This window comes from Alnus glutinosa, chromosome 12 (genome assembly GCF_958979055.1).
Source record: "Alnus glutinosa chromosome 12, dhAlnGlut1.1, whole genome shotgun sequence".
Taxonomy (NCBI): domain Eukaryota; kingdom Viridiplantae; phylum Streptophyta; class Magnoliopsida; order Fagales; family Betulaceae; genus Alnus; species Alnus glutinosa.
In genome coordinates this window covers 16,287,143-16,312,080 of record NC_084897.1, presented here as the reverse complement: position 1 = coordinate 16,312,080, position 24,938 = coordinate 16,287,143, and the positions used below count along the sequence as shown (strand labels likewise).

Sequence of the window (24,938 nt, the reverse complement as noted above, 5' to 3'; positions counted from 1 at the left end):
ATGTTGGCCAATTGCCCAAAATATATTTTGATATGGAGTACATGACCTTGTGTTCACCAATCGTCCAATGTAATGTAATATGTGGTACATGACCATATGATGGCCAATTGTACGTAATTTGATATGGGGTACATAATCATATGCAAACCAATTGCCCCAATATAATCTGGTCTGAAGTACTTGATCTTACCCTAATTAATTAGGCAAGGAATACAAGTTGGGGTACATGATCATGCTCAGGTCAATTGCCTAAGAAAATAGGACTTGGGATACATAATCATGCTCTGGTCAACTACCCAATATAATATGGTGTAGGTACATGACCTTGATCCAATCAATTGTCCAAGAAAATACGACTTTGGGTACACGATCGTGCTATGCTTAATTGCCCAATAAAATGTAATATGAGTCGTACATCACTAGCAATGGTGCTTCGTGAGCCGAACTACAGGCTTCCCGCAAATAGCGACGGCCGGGAACGGCCGATGACTTTTAGAAACCTCGGGCGAACATCAGCGGCATATTCTAACAACCTCCAGCGATGGTCGGCGGATTCTGGCAAAGCCTAATGATGGATTCCGACAACCTCCGACAACAACCAAAAACTGATGACTTCCAGATAACTCCGACGACTTCTAGTGGGCGGTGGCAGCAGTAGAAAATGAACTGCGAGAGAGTGCGTACAAGAAGGAAAAGCTCAAACTCGGTATTAAAAAAGGAAAACCATTTTACAAAAATTATATAAAGTTTTTCTAGTCAACCGAAAATCTTTTCAATTTGAGCATGATTTTCGGTCGTACCAAACACCAAAAATAGGAAAAATGTTTTCCATAAAATATTTTATGTTGAAACAAACGGAGCCTTAATTCCCTTTTTTATTCTTATATAATTTTAAAGAGCAATATATTTACATATAGAAATATAGATGCATCCTATGGTCCTATGGATATACAAACATATCGAAACCCAGCATCCTTCTAACATTAAAGACACAATTCATGTTCACTACAGTTTCCAACAATATCGAAACCCAGCATCCTTATAATATTGGATATACAAACACTGATCTGCACATGAAGGAAAATCCAATAATGACAGTCAAAGAGAAGAAAGAAACTACATGCCTTGGTATGGCATTGAATCCTCTTTCAAAGATTTGCTCTTTAATTAACCGGTCCGTACGGTATTGCGGCTCCGATTCTGGATCACATTTGGGGGATTTTCATTCTTTTTTGTGTACTGTGTAGCTGCTGCTCGAGCACCAGCTATGGCGGCACTAAGGCTTAATGATTTTTCCACTTCACATGCTTTAGATTCAGGGCACTGCTCAGAAATAGATCCTGGCTTCAATGAAAATGGATCTCGTGGATTTGGAAGTGGAAATTTCGCTGGCAGTGGACCTTCAACTGAAACAAGACCTCTGATTGCAGCCTCGTATACCTGTGATAGGTATATAACTTAGTTAATAGCTTTCCTACAAAACAATCCCAAAGAGAAGAGAAAAATGTTTTCTTTTTATATTATTTGGTTTGAAAAAAATATAACTTGCAAAAAATTGTTTGGAATTTTGCCAAAAACACTTTTTCTTTTTCCATATCTCAATTTTTCTTTTTGAAAACAAAAGGGTATCTTTTGAGAACAATTCCAATCAGGCCCAAAGTTTCTGCACAATCTGTACCTTATTTTCCAAATTATATACACCCTGGTACCCTCGCATCTCAAATGGAATTAACAACTTCTGCATTGAATGGATAATAAAATCAAGATGAAAATATAATTTGTAAGTACTAAAGAACTCATAAATGTTTAGCATTGTTGATACGCATACCTGTGGCTGTTCACAAAGCCAACAAAACTTAGTCAGTGCTTCCAACCTCACCTGCATAGGAAAACATGCTAGATTTTAGTCCAAAAAAATTCTATGAAACCATATATGATAGATATCTCAAAGAACGAGAGGGTTTCTCACCCCTTCAGCTACCATGTCCCAGCCTGCTAGTTCTTCACCTCTAACACAGCCAACCACTTCAACACAGCCTGAATCAAAGACAAAGCCACTCAGACATGTCAAAACAAGCAAAAATAATAATAATAATAATAATGAAAAGCAATATTTCAAGAAACTCAAGATGTTCACCGCAGATATTTCAGTCTAGAAAATTTGTCCATAATCCAAAGTTAAAAAAAAAAAAAAAAAAAAGAAGAAGAAGAAGAAGAAGAAGAAGAAGAAGAAGAAAAAAAAAAAAGGAACAAGAAGAAGCATAGAGAAAGGTATTCCTAATGCAGTTGTGAAAATAATTGTCTTCAACCAGGCCACTAACATTAATTCATTCAATTTCTCTATATGACTGCGTGGTTGCATGGGAGAGTGGGAGGGGGAGATGCATTTGTGCTTTGTCTGCATCCCATATCACAGAGAGAGAGAAGGAGAGACTCTAAAGAAAAACCTTCAGATTGACCTGCCCATCCCCTAGCACAAAGTTAAATCTTTGTTCTTTTCTTTTTTTGGATAAGTAATTGGTCCCAAAGGAAGGGGGGAGGGGAGATTCGAACTAATACCCTCCGAGCACAAAGTTAAATCTAATCTAGTCTTACAGCATCATTCCGGTCTAATAACCTTATTTTCGCAGGATTTTCCATGTTAGACACTGTTAATGACTCGTAGGCACCAAAGCTCCTATTACATTACAATATTTTTCAAATATCTGTGCTAGAATCTGTCACCCTTGTTGGTATCCCAGGCACAGAGACTCCATTTTCAATATGGACAGGATGGAATCAGGAGGAAGCATCACAAAGCACCCACCTTTGTTTACATATATGACTTAGGGTGACATGATCAAGCAATTCAAGCCAGAGCAAAATTGCTTTATCTAAATTGCAACTTGGAATTTTTGGGAATGGTGTAAAAAATTAAAACAATATATATATACCTAATAGTCTTGAAACAGGATAATGTTCTGGAAACTTAAGATCAGTAATTCCATTCACAGCATAAATTTCCCTGTAGAAGTCCTCCATTGCTTTAATTGTAGCCTCATCCGGGACCTTACTTGCAGCGTGAATCCAAAGGCGGCCTTCAAAAGTCAAAATTCCAAAAAATTAGAAACATCATCATTGAAAAGTATCGTTAGTTTCAATGAAATTGGCTACCACCACCACTACCTGCTAGTAGTACTCAATAAAACTGACAACTGCTGTTACTATTACTAGAAAAAAGAAAGAAAACAATAAAGTAGTTCAAATTTGTACCCGATGTTGGGAAATTAAAGACAATATAAGATCTCAAATAGATAGCATGAAAGAGTGAAGCAGAACCATAGTGTTAAATAGTATGATATGGATTTTGAACATCAAAAGTTGGGAAATTTATAAAAATTTAAAAATAATGACCGACTAAATAAACAAAAAGCCCTAGGTTTGGTAGCCAAGAAAATTGACTAGAGTACAATTCTTTCCATACATTTCAAAATCCGTCCATAATCCAACGAAACCCAGGCCATGATCCGCTCCATTTACTTGGGAAAGTTTAAATTTTTATTCCCTTTCCCTTACTTCCTCGGCAACCAAACACACCAAACTTCAAAAGGCAATAACTCCCAAAGTAAAAACACGAGAAAAGAAGAACTGGGTATGTATCTTTTGGCAAAACTGAAAGAGATGACGGTTGATACCTCTGATTGGAGAAGGCCACGATCTGCCCTCAACGCGCTTTATCCCATGGACAAGCAGAGAAGCCCAGGGCTGGTGCATAGTCAGACATGCGTTTCTGTAGTTCCCAGAGGAGCTGCTTCCTCTCATCTTTGTTCCCACCGAGGGCCTCAAATTTTCTCAGGAGAATTGCGCAGATCGGGAAAAAGTTTCAGTCGGTTTGGGAAAACAGAACACGGGGAAGGACGTACTGTTTGTTATTATATATATATATATATATATATATATATATATATATATATATATATATATATATATATATATATATATCGACCTTCCCGATACGTTTAGGAATCTTGATAGTGTCTTGTCAAGAGTAGAACACCTATGTCGTACGGAGATGAAGTTGCAGAAAAAAATATTTAAGGATGAATACGACTAGGTTTGTCAAATCATTCCAATTTTTTTTTTAAAATAAATTAAATTAAAAACATTCATACTTTTTAATTTTTATGTCACATTAATTATTATTTTTATTATTTAAATAAAAAATAGTATTTTTTCACTTTTCTTTACAATAAAATAAAATAAAATAATATGTATTTTTTTTAAACTTTGTATCACATCAATCAATTTTTAGTACTATTTAAACAAAAAATTTACTACAAAATTGTTTACCAAACATACCATTGATTTTTTTTCAAACCAAATGGGAGGAGTTTTCCGTCTATAAAAATGTCATATATTCTTTTTGTATGTGAAAAATACATTTTTTTTTTAATTGTAAGGATAAAATTAAAAAAAAATTATTAAAAAAACGTGTACTCCTCACATGCTATTTTAAAAACATGTGTTTTTTACATGCAGAGAGACGTGATATTTTTATAAATTGGGTTGAAAAAATTTCTTTCAATCCAATTTGAAATAAAACTCTATTCTAGTGTCATATCAGTCCAATAAAATAAAGATGTGGAATTATGTATTTTAACATTACTATGTTAAAAAACAAAAAGAGTAGTTCTACTTGCTCAACATGAGGAAAAAAAAAAAAACTTCTCTCAACTTGCTCTCCACACTAGTTGGCCGTGCTCGAGGAGTAGGGACAAATCTCTGGTTTTTCCCTCCTCCTCCCCCTTCCACATGAAACTTTCACCAACGAGTTTCTCCCTTCTTAGATAGAGAAGCTCCACTTTTCTTCTATAGTTTTCTTAAGAGATTTCAGCCTCTTATGGGACCTTATCCATTGCATTTGGGCATCTATCTGAAGGGATTCTTCACTTCCTCCTAAAATCGCAGTCGCATCTTCTTCACCGTTGCCTTGCCGCCTTCTCCAATTTGTCGCACCACCCACCTCCTCCTCCACCGTGCCACCCTCCCTCTTCTTTGGCTCCTTTGCACCCCCCCCCCCCCCCCCCCCCTCTGCTTGGCCCTCACGTGCCTATGCATGTCCCTCACGCGCTTGTGCGTCCCGGCCATTTCCTCCGTTAATGTTGCTGTATTTTGGTTTCTTTTTGTTGTTGTTGTTGTTTTCTTACAATTTTGAGGCTTATGGTGCCCAAGCCACTACATTTGTTGCTCTCCGTATAGTTATGCGATGATCTCTGGACTTTGTGTTGGTATCTCTCGTTGATGTCTTCGATCCAACCTCCATTAGTGCCCTCCTTCTTGTTGTAGTTCTCTTTTTGGTGTATTGTTGTAGCAATTTCTTTGTGGAGGGTCTGAGAAGAGTTAAAAAGGATATTTCAAGGTTCGCGTTCCTTCACGTGCCTCTTGGTTGTGCCATCACCGGTACGCCTTGTCAAACAGCCTTTTCTGGCAACAATTTTTCTTAGTATTAGTGCTAAAAATCTATAGGGTCGAGTAATTCATTTGATGCATTCTTTTTTATTTTTTGTTTATCAGCATTGGTCTGATTGTTTTTGAGCTTATTATTGGGTTGTCTAGCCCTTTATTGTTGTTATTGTTTGTAGTTTGTAGTTTGTCTCTGATGATTTTATTGAAAAAATAAAATAAAATTACTATGTGAGGTATACTGTTGGTAAAGCTCAATTTTTTATTTCCAGCAATCTTTTAGATGATTTGTGTGACAACCTAATTAAAAACGGCCGATCTGAACAGTGTTGTGTTTGTTGGTGATTTTGTTACTTATGTGGCCATGTTTGTTCTTGGCCCTAAGTAGTTGTTTTCCTTGCATATCATTTTTGGTTACTATTATTTCTTTCTTATCTTGAGATTAAAAAAAAAAAAAGAAAAAAAAAAAAAGACGTGAATTGACATATATTATTAAGTGTCCCTTTGATTTAACATATTCAAAACATGCCATTTGAAAAAATAGTGATTTCGAAGTACAATTCTTAAAAATCCAGTTAAACATTTAATAAAATTGTGATTTGACATTTAAAATTGTAGTTGAAAACATGATTTTTTTTTTTTTTTGGCCAAACACCCTAAAATGAAGGCGAAATAAAATTTTGCATTAAAAGTTTAAGCACCTTTAATTCAATACCTTTATTTCGTATTATCATCTTCAGTGCAATAAAATAAAAAAGCGAACCTTAAAAGTAATCAAAATCCCTGATTATTTATACAGAAACACTAACTTATATATTTCATCAATCTATACAAATATAATTTAAATAAAGCAAAATTAACCTCAATTCATTAAAATAAAAGGCTCAAACTCAAATCAGGAGGGTTTAATTTAACGGGAAAGAGCTTACACTAATATCCCACCACTATTCTACTATGCGGACGAGCGTCAATTCACTATTGAATTTTTTTTTTTTTTTTCCTTCTAACAATGGCATTAATCTAAGGGTGGATTAACCGGACAATGTCAGCATATAACATTACTCTGACAAAAAACCAAACCATGGTGAGAAAGCAAGAGAAGGAATAAGAAGGAAACAAACTAAATTAGACTAAAAAAAAAAAAAAGGAAAAAAACTAAATAAAAGAAAACCTACATGGAAGAGTTACGGGTAAAATGAAAAATGAATATATTATATTACTTCTAACAATGATATTCGTCATTAGATTTCATATGAATCTCATGCTTATTATATCTTATATTATATGCGAGGACGGAATTAAAAATTTAACTTGAGGAGGACTGAATTGTATTTAAAAAAAAAAAAAAAAAAACCTAAAATATATATATTTTTAACAAATTTAAAGGCTTAAAAAAAAAAATTAAAGAGAAGAATGACTCTTTTTTACTCTTAGGCATAATACCTAGCAACAGGCCATGTTTAATTGTTTATCATCCACATTTAATGGCTCAATATGCCATATTTATCCCCCAACAAGCCTCATGAAATCCTCTTTCTCTCCCACTCAAAAATACATCAAAAACCCTATATATATATATATATATATATATATTCCAAATAGATCTGACGTTAAACCCATGTTTCTTGTCCTCTCGTTTTCATAGAACAGGGAGGACGAAACCATAACTTGTCATAGTGGTGACCAACAATCACTACCAGGGGAGGCAGTAACCTATCAAGACAAACAAAACCATGGCATCTGTTTCACCATCAACTTTTCAATAAATAATGCATTTTCTTTTGGCTTGAGGAAAAGACAGAAGAAAAAATTAAGGGAAGAAAGATATCTAGGGGAAGAGGGAGTGGAGAAGGGTATCATTTGCAGGAAGAATCTTCGAAGCAGATAAACAATTTTACAGACAAAATTTAATGCTAAAACTAAAACAGCTGGTTTTCTTCTTTTCTTCACTTAAAAAAAAAACTAGTACCTCATTTAACAAAATTTTGATAATGAATTTGGTTCTCCAATGAAAAGTTCCCGCATGGCTGAGAGATTCTTTATCTATAAAAAGACGCCATAATGTAGAGCATCACTGCCGTTGAAGTGGTGACCAATAGTTCCTGAGCATACATGAAACGATCATAAAGTGGACAAGAAATTGACAAATGCTCTAACCAATTTGTGTGGAAGTTTAGTTCAGCAACACTTGCTTAACCATTTATCCACCAAAGTACTTGATCACTAGAAGTTAGATTGGGGTGAACTGATTTTTTTTTTTTGTGAACTAAATGCAAGTTAGTAAGTGTTTGAACCATGGAACAGCTTTTGGAAGTGATAATGGAAACTTGCAATATGTATGGATAATAATGTGAAAGTTGGATCCAAAAACAGCAATGCACATGCCATAAGTTGGTGTCTTTTTTATTGAAAAAAAAAATAAATAAAAAATACTAAATACAATTGAGTTGCCTCTTCTACTCCAAAAGTACATATTCTGGATCTCATAACTTTGAATTGAACATTATAACGTGTATCTTGGCTTAAATGCATATACATGCAACTAAAGATGGCTTGAAAGCCACCCCTCGGTTTTTTCTGCTTCATTTTTTTTTTAATTAAAAAAATAATAATTTTTAAGTTTTTAATTTATTTAACTTTTTAGTTTTATATATTTTTTACTAACAGTGACACGTGTTTTCATTTTAGTGGCGCTGACGTGGCACACTAACAAAATCTGTCAAGTGTTTTGATGGGATTTGATTGGAGGGAGTGATTTGTATTTTAGCATACCGCAGGGACTTCTGAGCTCATTTTGATACCGCAAAGAGTTAATTGCAAATCACGTAAATCAAATGAACTAATTTTGCATTTTTCTCTTCTTCTTTCTTACTAAGAGTGGCGTCATTATTTTATTGGTACCGACATGAACACTAACAGAATTTGTCAAGTGTTTTGAATGGAAGGATTAAATTGTTATTTTGGTCTACCCTAATGACCTCTGAATTATTTTTATACTGTAGAGAGCGAATTATAATTTAGGCTAATTACATAGACTGATTTTGCATTTATCATTCCCTCCACCCACCCCCCCCAAAAAAAAAAAAAAATCCTTTTTTTGTATTAATCCATCACCTTGGTTTTTTTTTCTTTGTTTAAAAAATAGTTTTTTTTATTAATTTTTTTATTTTAGTTTTTAAGAGAAAAAGTAATATAAAAAAAAGTAGTCTTTTTAGCATACATTGGTAGTTTGATGAGTCACTTAGCACGCTTGAAAATTCATGGGACTATTTTAAAATCGGGTGTTAGTTGAGGAGGCTTTTTTTTTTTTTTTTACATATATATATATATATATATATATATATATATATATATATATATATATATATATATATATATTCCCTAAAATCATTTACTTATTAAAAAAAAAAAAAAAAAATCGACAACAAGATGTATACAACTAACGTGCACCATGCTAGTTGATAATGAGAGACCACGGGAAAAAACTGATGATGAGACAGTCTATTAATATAACAAAGCCTATCATTCATATCAGTGAGTAAATGCCAGTACCTGGTTGTTGTAAAGAAATGCAGGTATGTAACTACCTACAAACTCGATCAAATTTAAGAGACCAGTGAATGCCTGCAAGAATTCAGTTACAGAAGATCAAATATAAGATCAAAAAGGAAATCTTCAATCATAAGAAGACTAATACTGTTTTATGTCAATATTAAGAGCAAAATCATGCAAGTGAAATTTTATTCATCAAAAAAAAATATCACGCAAGTGAAAGGGATAAAACAAAAAAAAAAGAGAGAGAAAAAAAAAAAAGGAAATCTTCAATCATTCAAGGAAAAAAGATTACTTCCATTCATCTTGAAAATTAACTGGTTCAGTGTAGATGCTTTTGAGTACCTATACAATCTATAAGCAAGCCAAGCTAAGCCAAGTTTTTGCAGTTTGCCTTGGGCGGAGCTTGCCAAAATCTTGTGAACACAGGCTTGTATTCCATCAGAGAACCTCCCCAACTTGTAGAGGTTAGCAGGCTGTCCACATTCTTAATTCCGACAAGGAAAGATCTTGGATTATAACCCTTCAAATAGGGACAAAGGGAGGCTTTCGGTATTTAAATTGTCCCCAAAACCATCGTTAACTCTCGGCATGCCTTTCTCAAACTCTCTCTCCAGCAGGAGTAGCTTCATGGCCCCTCCACACACACTCTCTCTCTCTCTCTCTCTCTCTCTCTCTCTCTCTCTCTCTCTCTCATGATTTTCCAAAGAAACTGAACCCAAGCCAAGTGAATCAAAGGAAGGAAGACTTGCAACCACAATTTCCAATGACAACTAAATTTTTTTTTAAAATTTTTTTTGTTCTCATAAGTAATGCCATTTCATTAAATGTGCAGAGAGGCACAACTCTAATACACAAGAAGTATAAAAGCGAAAACCCTTCTAATGAGAAAAAGAAGAACAAAAAACTAAAATATCCGAAAAATTAGAAAACTGTGAGGTATTATAAACCCTTGTCCACGTATAAAGCAATTTGACCAAGATATTCTTGAGTTCTATCACCAAAGTCTCGCAATCGTCAAAACACATCTTACTAAAAAACCTGATAATAGCCCTCTATCTACTGTGGCCGACATCATCTTACTCATTGCCTCCATAAAAACCACAAATAAAAGAGGAGATAATGGATCTCCCTGTCTCAAACCACGAAAACTACCAAAGAACCCAGATGGAACACCGTTTCGGATCCTGAAATGGGTTAGGTGTCTGCAAGGGATTTTCAACGGTCGGAGACGATGTCGACGGTTGCCCAGGGTGGTCTTCATCTGCCATAGTTGATTTCGACGGTTCTGACCAGGTCAAAGAAGGCTGAAGTGGATGATGCTTCTTCGGTGTGTTAATTCGGTGAGTTTTCTTTGTCCTCGTCTGCTTCCGGAGGCCTTGCAGATCTGGCAGTCGAGTCTGGGCAAGTGTGGAAAGGGCCTAGGTAGATCGGTACGATGGAGATTTCTCTTACGTCTCCTTCATCTAGCCAATCTCCTTCGCCAATAGGTTTCGGGTGCTATGTCCCATCTTCTTTTGTGCACGCGTCTTCCTTCTCGGAGGTGACGTCTTCGACATCCTTGGGTCGTGGGTTGCCCATTTGGTGTTGCTCCTTCGTTTTCTGTGTTTTTCGATGATGGTACAAGGTCCTCATTTGGTGCCTCTTCTTCTTCGATGATTGTGGTTGATAAGGAAGTCACCGGTTTTAAGGGGTTTTTTCCAATGCCGGACTTTTCTGGAGCTGGGCCAGTTGCTTGCGGTGCCAATTCTTTAGGGGCGGCTGCTTTGGGTGAGAGGCTCCGATTTTCTTGTCCAGTGATGTCGAAGAGTGAGGCTCCCATCTACCCCTCAGAGTCTTAAGTTTTTGCATGGAATGTCTTGGAGAGAGCAACAATCTCCTCGTGTCTAAATGGTGGGCGTATATTCGAAGGGGAGCAATCTTGAGGGAGAGGTTATTGGTTACCCCAAGGCAATGCAAGTGGCAAGTTTGTGTTATCGCACTATGGGGATCTCCTATGGGGGGGAATGAGAAGGTTTTTCTGGATATTTTGGCTCTAATAGATGAAGGGCAGCGCCAAGAGGTCTCTGTCTCTTCTTCTAAACTTAAAGGGTATAGAGCGCTTAAGAATTTAAAATGCTCGATCAACTTCGAAGCTAGGAGAGTTGGTTCTAGCCGAGAGAAAGGCAAGAGGGCTCGTGTGGTTGTAATGTAGCCTAGGTCTCTTTGCGGGTGTTGTTTTGTGAGTGTTGGATTCCCGTAGTGGGGTTTTTCTATCTTCGGGTTCTTGAGGGTGTTTGCCTTTGTTTTTTGTTTTCTTTCTATTTTGGCGTCATTTTTGTATACTCCATGTATGCTTAAAGGCACCTAACGCTTTTTAATGCTATTTCTTTATTACTTATCACAAAAACAAGAACAGAAAACCGCACCATAGATATACATTGTGATATCCAAACTCACTATTTCTCTCAAACCATTTCTCCTTTATTAAATACAACAGAAACTCTCAATTCACATGGTCGTAAGCCTTTTCCAAATCCAATTTACATAACAAGCCAAGGACTCCTGATCGAAGTCAACAGACAATACATTCGTTAGCAACCAACATTGAATCCCATATCTGTCTCCCCTTGATAAACGCATTCGGTGAATTTGAAATGATCTTCTCCAACACTTTTGTCAACCTGTTTGCTAGTACCTTAGAAATGATTTTATATATACCACCCACTAAACTTATAGGACAGAAGTCCTTAATATCCACAGCACCAGCTTTCTTATGAATTAGAGAAACAAAAGTTGCATGTCCTCTACCATGAAACTCCTTGAATACCGCCATTATATCCTCTTTTAGAACCTCCCAACACTTCTGAAAGAAATCCAATGAAAATCCATCAGGGCCCATGGCCTTATCTCCATTCAGATTTCTCACCACTTCATAAACCTCACTCTCCTCAAATTCTCTTTCCAACCAAGAACCCTCATCTTCACCAATGCAATTAAAAGACAGGCCATCCAACTTTGGCCTCCAACTAAACTATTTTGAGTAAAGTTGAGAATATAACTACACTATGTGCTTCCTTATTTCCGTAGAATCTGAAGATAAAGACCCATTAACAACCAAAGCATCCACAGTATTATATCTTCGATTAGAATTTGCCAACTAGTGAAAGAACATAGTATTCTTATGACCCTCTTTCAACCACATCGCCCTAGATTTTTGCCTCCAACTCACTTCTTCATAAAAAAGCAACCTTTCCAAATCCCTAGAATACTCCTCCTTTCTCTATCTTTCCTCCTCAAACAACGATCGACCATCGGCAATAATATCAAGCTCTCGAATACCATCCACTAACACCTTTTTCCTCCTCCCAACATTACCAAAGATCTCTTCATTCCATTTTTTCAATCCGTTTTCAAAGCACTCAATTGACATGCCCGCACATAGCTAGGGGAGCCCTAAAAGTTGTAAGACTTCCACCATACTTTTACTTGCTCCACAAAACCCTCTAACTTTAACCACATATTCTCAAACTTAAAATACTGACTTCTCCTACTCACAACCCCACAATCGAGCAATAAATGGAAATGATATGAAAAAAGTCTAGGAAGCCTCCTTTTAAAGACATCAAGAAATTGTTCTTCCCAATCATGAGAAAGAAGAAATCTATCAATTCTTGACCAACATTCATTCTCACGATTATTAGACCACAAAATTATTTTTTTGATAAGTACTGTATATTCAATTAAAGCACATAGGGGCGCCACCCTAGTACATAGAGAGCATACAAGAGAACTCCTAAATCATAGAGAAAGATGAACATAATTGTAAGAACTCAGAAAAATTAGAAACAAGCACATTATTCCATGCCTCTCCCTATATACAGGGGGTGTAGCATCATCTTCTTCAATTCTAATAATCCTTTCTCACAATCGGCAAAGCTCCTTGCTTTCCGCTCTCTCCAAAGATACCACATCAAACACAAATGAGCCAACCTCCAGATATTCAAAGCATTACGGTTGCCCAATTGTCCTCTCCTTGGTAAATTTTTGAGAATGTTTCTGAAAAACAAAAACTTTAAGTATTGTGCAAGCAGGGTGCAAGTCTCGTTTCTTCTGGTTCTTGGGTTTCTCTTGGTTTGCGCATAGGGGTTTCTTCTGATGGTTTCTCTGTGTGGGTTCCTCTTCACCAGCGATTATGTAGAGTACACTGGGTCGGCTGTGCTGTGGGTTGGGGGTGTTCTGAGATGGAGAAAAGGTTCATCGTGGAGTTGAAGACTTTCGTCTTCTCGATTCTGGATGGGGCGTCGAGACTGAGGGTGGGGGAGAAAAGAACTTTTTCCAGTGAGATCGTCATCAACTCTCAGTGTTCAGAGTGGCTCGCATTGACGATGGAGAACCTATTGGGTTACCCGGAAGATCAAGAGTTCATCAAATCTTTCAGGGGAAGGGTCGAAAATCGTGATCACTCGGAGAAGCAATAACCAAGCTGGGCGTTTCCTAGAGGTAGCACTTTTCGGGCTAGGTGGCCGGAAAGGGTTCATTTTGATTCCTGAAGGCCGTGGTGGGTGGGGTTGGATCAAATTTTCAGTTGAGATGAGAAAGGCAGTTACTTTTCTTTCTGCCATAAGTGATAGCAGTTCTGGGTCTCCGACTGGGTCGATCAAAAACAAGGGGAAGAAAGAAGAACCAAAGCTGGGTTTGGCTCCTTACTGGAAGGGACCCTCCTTTGTGGAGGTCTTGAGATCAGGCTCGGGCTTTATCGTGGGGGGTAGCCGATCCAGGTTGTTTCATGCTTCAGCGGAGCCGTGTGATCTGGACCTTCTCTCGTCGGTAAGGCAAGCGGAGGAAGAGCTCAAAACGGCGGTGGATTGTTTCTCTTTGGAAGCACCTCAGCATGTACTAATGGGTATTGACCAACCTTTCTGTCCACCGGGTAAGAAGAGTCTAGCACATCCAAATTTGAATTTTATAATTTCAAAAAGTCGCACGTGGAGCAAGCTGGTTATTGGGTCTAACTTGGCTCTGGGCCGGGCTGTAAGAAAACTTTTGGCCCGTTTTGTTGGGACTGGTCTGGGTCATCGTTCGGGTTTCCGTTTAGCCCGACTCTTCCCGAAACCTGTTCTTTCCCGTCCGTTGAGCATCCTGCCGGAGATGTCGCCGGAGATTTCTTCTGGTTCTCCCTTGGATTGCCTTTCTACTGGTGTCTTGATGGACATTCCTATGGAAACCTCTGAGAGTGTGGGTATGGCATCGTCGGGATCTCCTGGGTGTCTTCTTCAACCAGAGACCTCGTCGTCTCTTCCTCTGCCGGAGAAAACTTCTCCGGCAGACTCTGGGGTGATGTTGGGTTTGTCTCCTTCCGGGGGTGGGTCTAGCTGTGGGCACTCGAATCCAGACGGTGATGTGGGCTTGGGTCTGACAGAGATTTTGCAGGAGTCTTTGTCGAAGTTTTCTTTGGGTTCAGAATCTGGGGTGGCTTCAGTGGGTGTGGATCCGTTGAACGTAGATGGGGAATCAGGTTCTCTTCTTCCAGCTCTGGAGACGTCAGATTCACTCTCTTCGACTGAGATGGATGAGAAGTTGACGTCGGAGTGGGAGTTAGACGTTAGGAAGAAGGTTGCTGGGTTTTGGGAGAGGTTGTCCCAGGAGTATGCATGGAAGGTGTCTGAGGAGCATAACGAGAGGTTCAGGGCTATTACGGAAGAAATGATTAAGCGTCAGAAGACTAAGGGCAAGGAGCTTCTGAATCTACAAAGCTCTGTTAATTATGGCGATTCTAAAATTTCTTATAGGTGTAGGAGGAAAGGCAGGACCCATGTGATGTAGGGTTGTATGCCTAGGGAGGTTTTTGTGGTTTGTTTCTCGAGGCCTTAGGTTTTTTTCCTGTTGCTTGGGTTGTCTGTTGGGTTTTCGGGTTAGCTTTGGTTCTCCTTTGTATACCACATGTGTACTTAGGGGCGCATTTCGCTTCATTTCTTAATAAATTTTTAATTACCTATCAAAAAAAATTGTTCTCTCCAACTTCCCAACAAATCGCTCACCCTACGAAGCATAACCCAAGCAATGCCAAATAACTGAAAAATCGCACTCCACAACTCTGTTGAAACCTCACAATGAAGAGTAAATTATCTATAGACTCCACATATCTTGCACAAACAGCACCACTCCATCACAATAATATTCATATTACATAAATTATCCAAAGTTAATATTTTCCCTAAAGCCGCCGTCCACACAAAGAACGTTACTCTCGAGGGAACCTTAACTTTCCAGATACTCTTCCAAGGAAAAGTGAAAATTGCAGGATTAAATAATACATGATAGTAAGACTTCACTTCAAATAATTTCCTTTTAGATGGAATCCAACAAATTGTATCCTTGCCTCCATGCCTTACTCTTTGAGAATACAACTCAAAGGACCTAGAGACCACTTCAACCTCCCAATCGTGTACGGGTCTAGTAAATATAATATTCCAATGAATGTTTCCATTATGGAACTGCATATTCTCCGCCATCCATACATCCTTACCACACGCAATGGTAAACAATTCGGGAAATAGGACCTTCAAGGTTGTTCCCCACTCCAAACATCATGCCAAAACAACACTTTTGAGCCCTACCTCATATCTCACATGATTAGCAAAACCATCCCACTTCCTCCTTATACATTTCCACTCCCACGCCATAGTGTCCCCCAACCTCCTTTGAACACCAACCTCCCCACATACAATCATATTTAATGTCCACCACCTTCCACAAAGCATCCCGTTCCGTAGCAAATCTCCACAAATATAAATTAATAAGAGAAAGAAAAAGCCATTGTGGGCATCCTATTTTATTGCTCTAGGTATTGCCAATGGACCTTGGTCATCCACAATTCTTATATGCACAAATGTTTTGTCTGCAATAGTCAAATGCAATCACAACGAAGCAAACCAAATCTCAAATTTTAGTTGTAGCAACATATTTGGTTTAAGATGGAACCACAACAACACTACAAAGTTTCTTCCATGGAACTATGAGAAGTTGGAGAATAAAAGGGTGAAAATATAGTAAATATTTGGAACATTAAACAGGATCATACTAAAGACTTATTATTTCTACCAAATCTCGCTTGCTTAAATTTACTGTGTTCATAATCACAACTATTTTTTTTTTTTTTTTGATAAGTAAACACAACTATTTTTCTTCTACATGAACTTGAAAGAAACAAATGTCAATCAAGAGAAGTTTGCCTTCCCATGCCACAAGCTCATTAACAAGCTTAACATGTGTTCAACTACATTACGCAGCAAATGAACTCATCTTTCAATATAAGATTGCAACTCAAGCTACCAGAATCCATTATTGGTGTAGCATTAAGGGTCCTAAGATTCTTCTACTGTTTTGATGAAATTTCTGTAAATAAGATTATCTTTACTTGTAAAAAAGTAAATTAATAAAAAAATTAAAAAAAAACCAACTCACGCGAGCTTGGTCTATGAAGTGCCACCTAAAGAAGACACGCAGTTTAACCGTGTCTTTTTTTTTTTTTTTGTCTTTTTTTTTTTTTTTTTTTGATAAGTAATTTAAATATCAATAAAAAGCGCAGAGGGGCACAACCCTAATACACGGGAAGTATACAAGAGAGCCCCTAAACAGGAGGAACAACTAATAAATTAAGAAAGTCTACAAAAGTAGAAACACCTAGGTGGCAAAGATGGGGAGCTATCCATAGATATAGCGTGTTAAGAAGACGCTTCCTTAAAACTACCATTACAGTCTCGACATCTTCAAAAAGTCTCGCATTCCGCTCCCTTCAAATGCTCCACAAAACACAGTGAGGAACTAAACGCCAAACATTTTTTGCTAGGCCATGCCCTTGAAAAGCACCCCAAGTAGTCAACAAACCCATCACCGATTGTGGCATGACCCATTCAACTCCAAATAAAGAAAACATAAAACTCCAAAGCTCACGGGCGGTGTCGCAATGAAGTAACAGATGATCAATAGACTCCCCCTTCTTTTTACACATACAACACCACTCAATAACCACAATATTCCTCTTTCGTAGATTGTCATGAGTCAAAAATTTTCCTAAAGCTGCAGTCCATACAAAGAACGCCACCCTTGTCGGAGCCTTAGCACACCATATCTTCTTCCACGGGAATGATGGACCTTCTTTCCGACTAAGTGCTTCATAATATGACCTCACTTCAAAATAGCTCCTTGTAGAGAGGTTCCAAACTAACTTGTCACCCTCTCCTTGTCGAATCGGAGTGGAGTACAACCGCTCGAAGAAAGAGAGCACCATCTCCAACTCCCAGTCTTGTAATTGCAGCGTAAAGAGAACATTCCAATGAATATTGCCATTATGAACAGCCATATTATCTACCACCATAGCCGCTTTGTTCCTCACAAGACTATACAGAACTGGAAAACAAAGCTTCAAAGAAATCTCCCCACACCACCGATCATGCCAGAAACTGATATATGATCCATCCCCTACCACAAACCGAACATAATTGCAAAACTTCTCCCACCCTTTCCTAATATATTTCCAAACCCCTACTCCATAGGAACCCGACACCTCAATAGAGCACCACCCACCCTTTAGGCTCCCAAATTTGGCGTCAATCACCAAACGCCATAGAGCCTCTCTCTCCCTACCATATCTCCACAACCATTTACCTAAAAGAGCTTGGTTAAACAGGGAAAGGTTGTGAACTCCCAACCCACCTGAATGCAACGGAGTACAAATCCTGTTCCATTTCACTAAATGAAATTTGGCCTCATCCCCTATGCCACCCCATAGGAAATCCCTCTGGATTTTTTCAAGACGATTAGCCACCCTCAAAGGAATAGGGAACAGCGACAAGAGATACGTGGGGATATTGGACAGCGTGCTCTTAATAAGAGTCAACCGACCGCCCTTTGACAAATACATACGCTTCCAACCAGCCAGTTTCCTTTCCATTTTCTCAATCACCCCTTTCCAAGTAAGAACGGACTTGTAAGAGGCACCCAAAGGCATACCCAAATATGTCATAGGCAGCGATCCAACCCTACAACCCATAAATTGGGCCAACCCTTCAACATCCTCCACCTCACCAATAGGAACAATTTCTGACTTTCCTAAATTAATCCTTAATCCCGAAACTGCCTCAAAACAAAGAAAAATGCACCTCAAATGTCGAATTTGTTCTTCTTGCGCTCCACAAAAAATCAACGTATCATCAGCAAACAATAAATGATTCACTACTATTGCCTCTGACTCACTATGTCCCACAGTAAAGCCTGTCATCGAACCCTGCTCCATCGCAGCAACCAGCATCCGACTCAAAGCCTCCATAACCACCACAAATAATAAAGGCGACAGAGGATCACCTTGTCGCAACCCGCGAGAGCTAGTAAAGAAACCCGTCGGAGTTCCATTGACAAGGATGGAATATATTAGAAAAGCGTAAAAGGCGCCCTTAAGCATACAGGAAGTATACAAAAAGGACACCCAAAAAAAAAAAAAAAACCCCGAAAAACCCAAAAAGAAATTCTACATCAAACTCCCAACTTCTTACTCCTAAGTCGGCTAGAACCCACTCCCTTAGCATCGAAATTAATAGAACATTCTAGATTCTTGACCTCTCTTTTCCCCTTTTTCCTATTTGCCTCCTTAACCCTCTTCGGAGGGGAATCAGAGTTAAAGCGCTCATCTTCAAGCAAGGACAAAAAATCAAAGAAACCCTTCTGATCAGATCCCACGAACGTAACCCCCATCGTGCGAAAGCACGACCTACTATCTTCCACTACCCTGGGGTAAACAACAACACTCTCCTACGGATCATGAATATTGAGATGTAATGTATATGGAATAATCCCATTATTTTTTTTTTATAAGTAATGTCATTTTTTCTTTTTTTTCTTTTTAATGTCAAATACATTATGAATATTGAGATGTAATGTATATGGAATAATCCCATTTTTTTTTTTTTATAAGTAATGTCATTTCATTAATAAGGCGCAGAGGAGCACAACCCTAGTACACAGAGAGTATACAAGAGAACCCCTAATAAGAAAGAACAGAAAATAAATTCAAAGAATCTGCATAAGTAAAAACACTCATTATCCTAGTCACAAAAGGGGTAAAAAAGGTAAACATTATCATCTAACTATTTTATTTTAGTTTGATAGGCACATGAGAAGATTAATTATTGGATCCACAATATTTTGGCTTCTGACATTTAGAACCATCAACAACATTCTCGAATGTACAGAAGTTGCATAAAATATCATACCAGAGATGAAACAGCAATACAGCCAAAAACTAGAGCAAGAGAACGAAGCAGGCGTTTTCCCATTCGCAATGCTCGCCCTGAATCTTCACCCTCTTCCTGCAAGTAAGACCAGCTTGAATATATTTAGAATGAAACAGTAATGCAAAACGGCTCAGACATAAATTTATAAGAAGTCTCTGCATAAGTTGTCACACAAAATGGGACTCACTGAATATGTTGGTGATGCAGGTGGTTCAAATGCCTTCAACTTCTCGAAAATCCGATAAACAAAAGCAAAAGCTAAAAATTGCAAAGGTTTATATTCAGCATTGCGCTTGATAATAATCCATACTGCCTGCAGAAAGACAACAAAAGATGAGGATGAAAAAAGAACCACAGTTATAAGCATGAATGACTAACTGTGTAACAGAAGCCATTTATAAGCATGAATGACTTTGTAACAGAAGCCATGCAATAACTAAAGATTTCCAGCCTTGCTATTTGTACACATTTCCACCTCACTAAATGATCATAGAGATACAGCCACATAAATCACTCCATATGGACAAGGTAGGAAGCTCATACGAACATATCTGGATAACTACATTTTCATCAGCTTGGGAATGGTTGTAGGGTGGGAGAATGTGTTCAAGTGTTAAATCCGTCTATTTTTAAACCAAAAAAATCCAGCCGTTTTGAAGTTTTCAGAAGCCATACCCTAACTCATGTCATTTTGTGTTGATACGGATACAGCAGGGGTACTGCAGGCTCTAGCTAACACAGCTGGTGTATGACTAATCTTTGTTTGTGCTAATTAATCTTCATAGATACCTTCTCTTCCTCCACACATTTAGAGCATAGGAAACACTCTCAAAAAATGTCAAAGTTTACAAAATATTGTGGAAAGAATAAACTCAATTGTGAATATCAGCACAAATAGGCTAAAACTAGATATAAAATATGTCAGACCTCATAAAACCTTGGTTAACAGCTCCTTCATTAGTAGAATGAGCAATAATTGTACCCTAATGTCTTCAAAATTGAAAGGACTTTCTAGGATATCTATAATAACAGTAGGAGAATATAGACTATATCACATGCCATTTATATCCTTTTGCCCATAGAACACTCAAATTGCCAAGCATTTATTACTTAATAAAGATAGCAAGATCATGAGTTTGAGCCATGTACGAATGAGCAATCAATTTTACCCAAACAAATAAACAAGAAGAGCATCAACCAATTTATCACTACTCACAAATACAGCAGATATTGCCATGTTGATACGCATATCTTTTTCACTCGACTTGGTGAACCTGGAAACATTGCAGAGCTCAAAAGTAAGGACACTGATAGACTACAGAAAATTGTAAACAGACCTTTCACATCAGATAGGAAGGGGGAGAAGATTTGGCTAGATCTCTCTTAATGGATAAATAAAACACAGTAAGCACATCTCTGCTTTCAATAGGCAATCGCACCAAGCAGGCATGAATAATCGATTTGCTTAAAGTAGAGTCTAGCCAACTTATTTGAAAGTTTAATCAACTGATTAGAATTTGCTTCACATATAGATCCAGTGGGAATTTGATGGCACCTGGTGCACCTCATAGAAATTGTGGATTGAGGCACACTCTGGGATAGCAACTATTTGTTATCCCTGCCACAAGATGGTGCGTCCAGGTTGTCCATTTTTCCCATTTAAACTGGAAAGAAGCCAGCCCTCCTACTGATGCTAACAGAACTTAATATTAAAGAGGATGAGAGAATATTTGGTCAAAAATGTTAAAATTCCAATGCTATGTACGAATATTGCAGCCAGCTCTCTTCTATCATGCCACTCATTAGCATTTCTATGATGCGAAGACAAACCTTGGCCCCCATGGTACAATTGGCTGCTTATCAGCATATTTGATGTCCTTTGAAACCTGAATTTTGCAAGCATTTAAGATTAATCAGTATAAGACAAATAAAAAAGTATGGCAAATAGTTAGCCTAAAAAGTGAAAATTAGCAAGAGAAAAAAAAAATGAGAAACAGCAATAAAGAACATGTGGTAGGAATCAAATATTGGACTAAGAACGAGCTGCAAGTATCAATCCTTTGAGATGGAACTCATATATCTTTCGTGGAAAGAAAACAAATCTAGTATAATAGTATTTTGTAATAAAAACTTATATATCTTTCATGGAGAAACACAGAAAACCCAACTAAAAAACGATGAAAAATTGGTTAATCCTTTCAAGTAGACACACGAAACCAGTATCATTAGAACAGTATGAATGCTACACAAACTGTAAATTTGAAGTATGCACAATCTCTAAGATGTAAACTCATAAACACCATGTAAATCATGTAATTTTCAAACCTCAAATTGAAGGAACTTCACTTAAGACAAAGAAAGTATTATAAACTGTACCTTGAATGTACCATATGTCACACCCTTCTTCCGCTTTGTTAATTGTTCCATCATGACTTTGTCATATGCCTTCTCCAGCTGGGAAATTACATGTTGCAACCCACAAGATCCCATTAATCATCAAACTTTCTCATTTCGAACATAAATACATATACATATACATAAAGGGAGCCACCTTGAGTCAGTTGGGGCAACTACTTATTGATCTAAACCATCCAAATAGATCTATCAAAGTTTTAAGGGACATCCCAAACTCTTTTGACATGATCAAAACTTACAATTATGATAATAGAACCCTATGCATGACTATGAGCTCATAAATAAAGTTCATTGCTTTTGATAAAGAAAATCTTCTAATACAGATTGGAGCAGGAGTGCTTAATTTTCTGATACTTTTTTACATACTGTAAAGAAGTTGTAGTAACTTTGATCTGGCACCGCAAAGCCACAGATTGTTTCTATGGGCATATTATTATGAGCAAGAGATCCTTTTGCAACCAATAATTTCTCATAGAGAGATAGAGAACCTACTCTGACAACAGTTGCTTCATCACCTGTCCTCTCGGCTTCTTTCCTTTTTTTCGTGTATGCTGCCTTGACCGTGTCGAATCCCTCAATGGGGCTCACGCCCAGGATCTGAAAACCAAGAGCATTAAAAATATTGATCAGGAAGTAGAAAACAAACTAGAGTAATTCCATGACTTGCAATGCCTATCTCTAGGGTGCAAACCAGGTAACAGCATATACCTCATATGGATTTAAGTTGCTGTCTGGATTAGAACTTCCTGCAGCAGATGCAGCAGCACAAAACACCCTTCTATTATTCTGCTGTACTGCTCTGGGAAATCTGATCAATTCAACAATCTGCTGCTATCGTTATTTGTCGAATGCACAAGTCAAATTTGAAAGGATCTTTTAAAGCTTATTTTTTCAGAATTGTAAAACATATAGCTAGGCCTCCAAACAACTCCTTCAACTCAAAAAAAAAAAAACAAAAATGTAATTACTAAGGATCTATCTGTCTCAAACCCAATAAAAATGCCCTCAAAAACTCTACTTAAACATAAAATTTATTTTAAGGGGGTAAAAGAAGATAAATCATGCTTGAATGTTGAAATTTAACTACTAATGATGCAATTCACAAAAAGCCCACCCTCACTTGAGCCTCTCACACAACCAATTTGCTTCACTTAAAATAATAATAATAATATTCTCTCCTTGCAATTTGCATTTCTTCGAAAACCCCAAAATCCCAACACATAATGGTCCGTTTCTATGAACAATTTTAGTATTATCTTAATAAAAACCAAAAGATAAAAGCAAAGACACCACACTTTTAGCTTACTTGATAGTACTAAATAGCTCAGTTTGTTTTGGTCGCCAAGAAATGACGGGAAAAGAACGAACTTCGAAATGTCAATTGACTCAGCCTAATCAGCCATTTTACTAAAGCCAAAAAAACCGGAGAAAAGAATGTAAAAGAAATAAATACCTGACGGATGAAGGTGGAAAATTTGAGACTTTGGGCCGCAAATTCCTTTGGGGGAAGTGTAATTTAGGGCATTGAAAGGCATTGGAGACTGCGGAAGCCATTGCCGTCACTCTGTGTGTGTGTGTGAGAGAGAGACAGAGAGAGAAAATGGAGGGTTTGGAATTTTGGTTCGGGTTTTGATGGGGTTTTTGCTTTGACGGGAGGGGTTGAAGTTGGTAAATATGTGTAAATTGGTAACGGATAAAGAGTAATTAACACAAAGTTTAATTATTCTGATTATTTAATATTATTTACTGTTTACTCCCTTTTTTTTCTAAATTTTTACTGTTTACCCCTAATTATTTTCAATTGATGATTATGTATGTGTGTTGAAAAAGGTACGAAGATAGAAATGAGTAAAAATTTTTCGTTGAAAACCTTATAATCTTTATGGCATATAATCTTAACTTGTTAAAGGAAAATGATAGGTTATGCTTAGATTATTAAAAAAAAAAACTTAGATTTTAGTTCTTAAACAGTATTAAACATGAGAATGGATAAGTCTTATGGCGTTTTAGATACATTTGAGGCCTAGTAAATAATAATTATTGAAATTCTTCATATTTTACTTTTATGCCATTCGAAAAATGAAGTGACTTTTAAAATTACTATTCGACAAGAATTCAATAATGATGAATCACAAGTTCAATGGTGATTTTAATCACCGGTCTGAAATTACAACCATACTTCCTCTCGGTGTACTCATCACAAGCACCGCCTTGCAAGACCGCACCCCTCACTTTTTACCTTCAGATTTGATGTTCTATTGTTTAGCTAATAATTAAGCTTTCATTTTATGATTTTTCTTGTTCACATTTAAGCTAATATGTTTGTTCTTTTGCTCTTAGTGAAAGAAAGCCACTACTTGTCCATTGTCTAATGTTTATTAGGTCAAAATTCATTCGAGCAACATCGCAATTAATCACAATACATAAATTAACTTCTCTCAACACTCGTGCGGCGCTCGCTCGAGCGAGTTTGCAGCAGTTTTAAATAAATGTTATTTTTGTAATTTTACTTTCAAGTTTAAAACCCTAACCCTTTAAGCATAATAAGGTTGGCTTCTTGGTCTCCCAGTTTTGTTAATTGTTGTTATTTTCTCAATTTATCAATAAGGAATGCTATTTAAAAAGTTTTTTTTTTTTAATTCCCTATAATTCTTAAAGTTTTCTAGGAGTTATAAAAGAGTTACGATTTCTAATTTCAAATTAATCTTTTGGTGGAAAGTTACTGTACATTCTATTTACAAAATACTACAATATACGTTGTCTTGTGTTATAGTATAACAGATTTTTTCCAAAAGTCCCCGATGGGTAAGTTAATCAACTGGGACCATATCTCATGAAGCAGATGTCACTAGTTTGGCATGTCAAAAACAAAAAAAAAAAAAGATTTTTCCATTAGTAGAGGAAAAAAAAAAACAATTCCGTACAACATTCCTTTCATATTTTATGAAAATAAAAAAATAAAAAATAAAAAATAAAAGGAAAAATTACAGGTTAGATCCTCAAACTATCAGTCATTTTGCAAGTAATCCCACGAACTACTAACGCTTGAAGTCTGGCCCTCTAAACTACTTAAACGTTTCAAAAATGCCCATTTTGTCGAAATATACCTATAATACCCCTGCCACGTGTCATTTTGTAGGGCCTAGGGTAGCTCACATGCCACCCCCTCCCTAATGGGAGTGGCTGCTAAAAAATAAAATTTTAGTTTATTTTATTAGTTTTTTAGTTTTTTATTTTTAATTGAAAATGACACGTGGC

At 37.1% G+C, this 24,938-nt stretch overlaps 2 protein-coding genes across 2 annotated transcripts; both read right to left on the bottom strand.

Annotated features, from left to right (window-relative positions):
• Positions 1 to 957: 957 nt before the first annotated feature.
• LOC133851640 (uncharacterized) lies at positions 958 to 3,935 on the bottom strand. Its single transcript, XM_062288152.1, has 6 exons — positions 3,675 to 3,935; positions 2,934 to 3,077; positions 1,970 to 2,037; positions 1,829 to 1,879; positions 1,679 to 1,738; positions 958 to 1,440 (listed from the first exon to the last, which is right to left on the bottom strand). The coding sequence occupies exons 1-6, from the start codon at positions 3,799 to 3,801 to the stop codon at positions 1,168 to 1,170; spliced, it is 723 nt and encodes a 240-aa protein (XP_062144136.1). The 5' UTR covers positions 3,802 to 3,935; the 3' UTR covers positions 958 to 1,167.
• Positions 3,936 to 7,160: 3,225 nt separating this feature from the next.
• On the bottom strand, positions 7,161 to 23,362 carry LOC133883103 (protein CHLOROPLAST J-LIKE DOMAIN 1, chloroplastic). The gene is made up of 10 exons (XM_062322314.1): positions 23,134 to 23,362; positions 22,389 to 22,488; positions 22,173 to 22,277; positions 21,642 to 21,719; positions 21,096 to 21,151; positions 20,482 to 20,539; positions 19,453 to 19,578; positions 19,245 to 19,340; positions 8,995 to 9,066; positions 7,161 to 7,544 (listed from the first exon to the last, which is right to left on the bottom strand). The coding sequence occupies exons 1-10, from the start codon at positions 23,232 to 23,234 to the stop codon at positions 7,482 to 7,484; spliced, it is 855 nt and encodes a 284-aa protein (XP_062178298.1). The 5' UTR covers positions 23,235 to 23,362; the 3' UTR covers positions 7,161 to 7,481.
• Between the last annotated feature and the right edge of the window lie 1,576 nt (positions 23,363 to 24,938).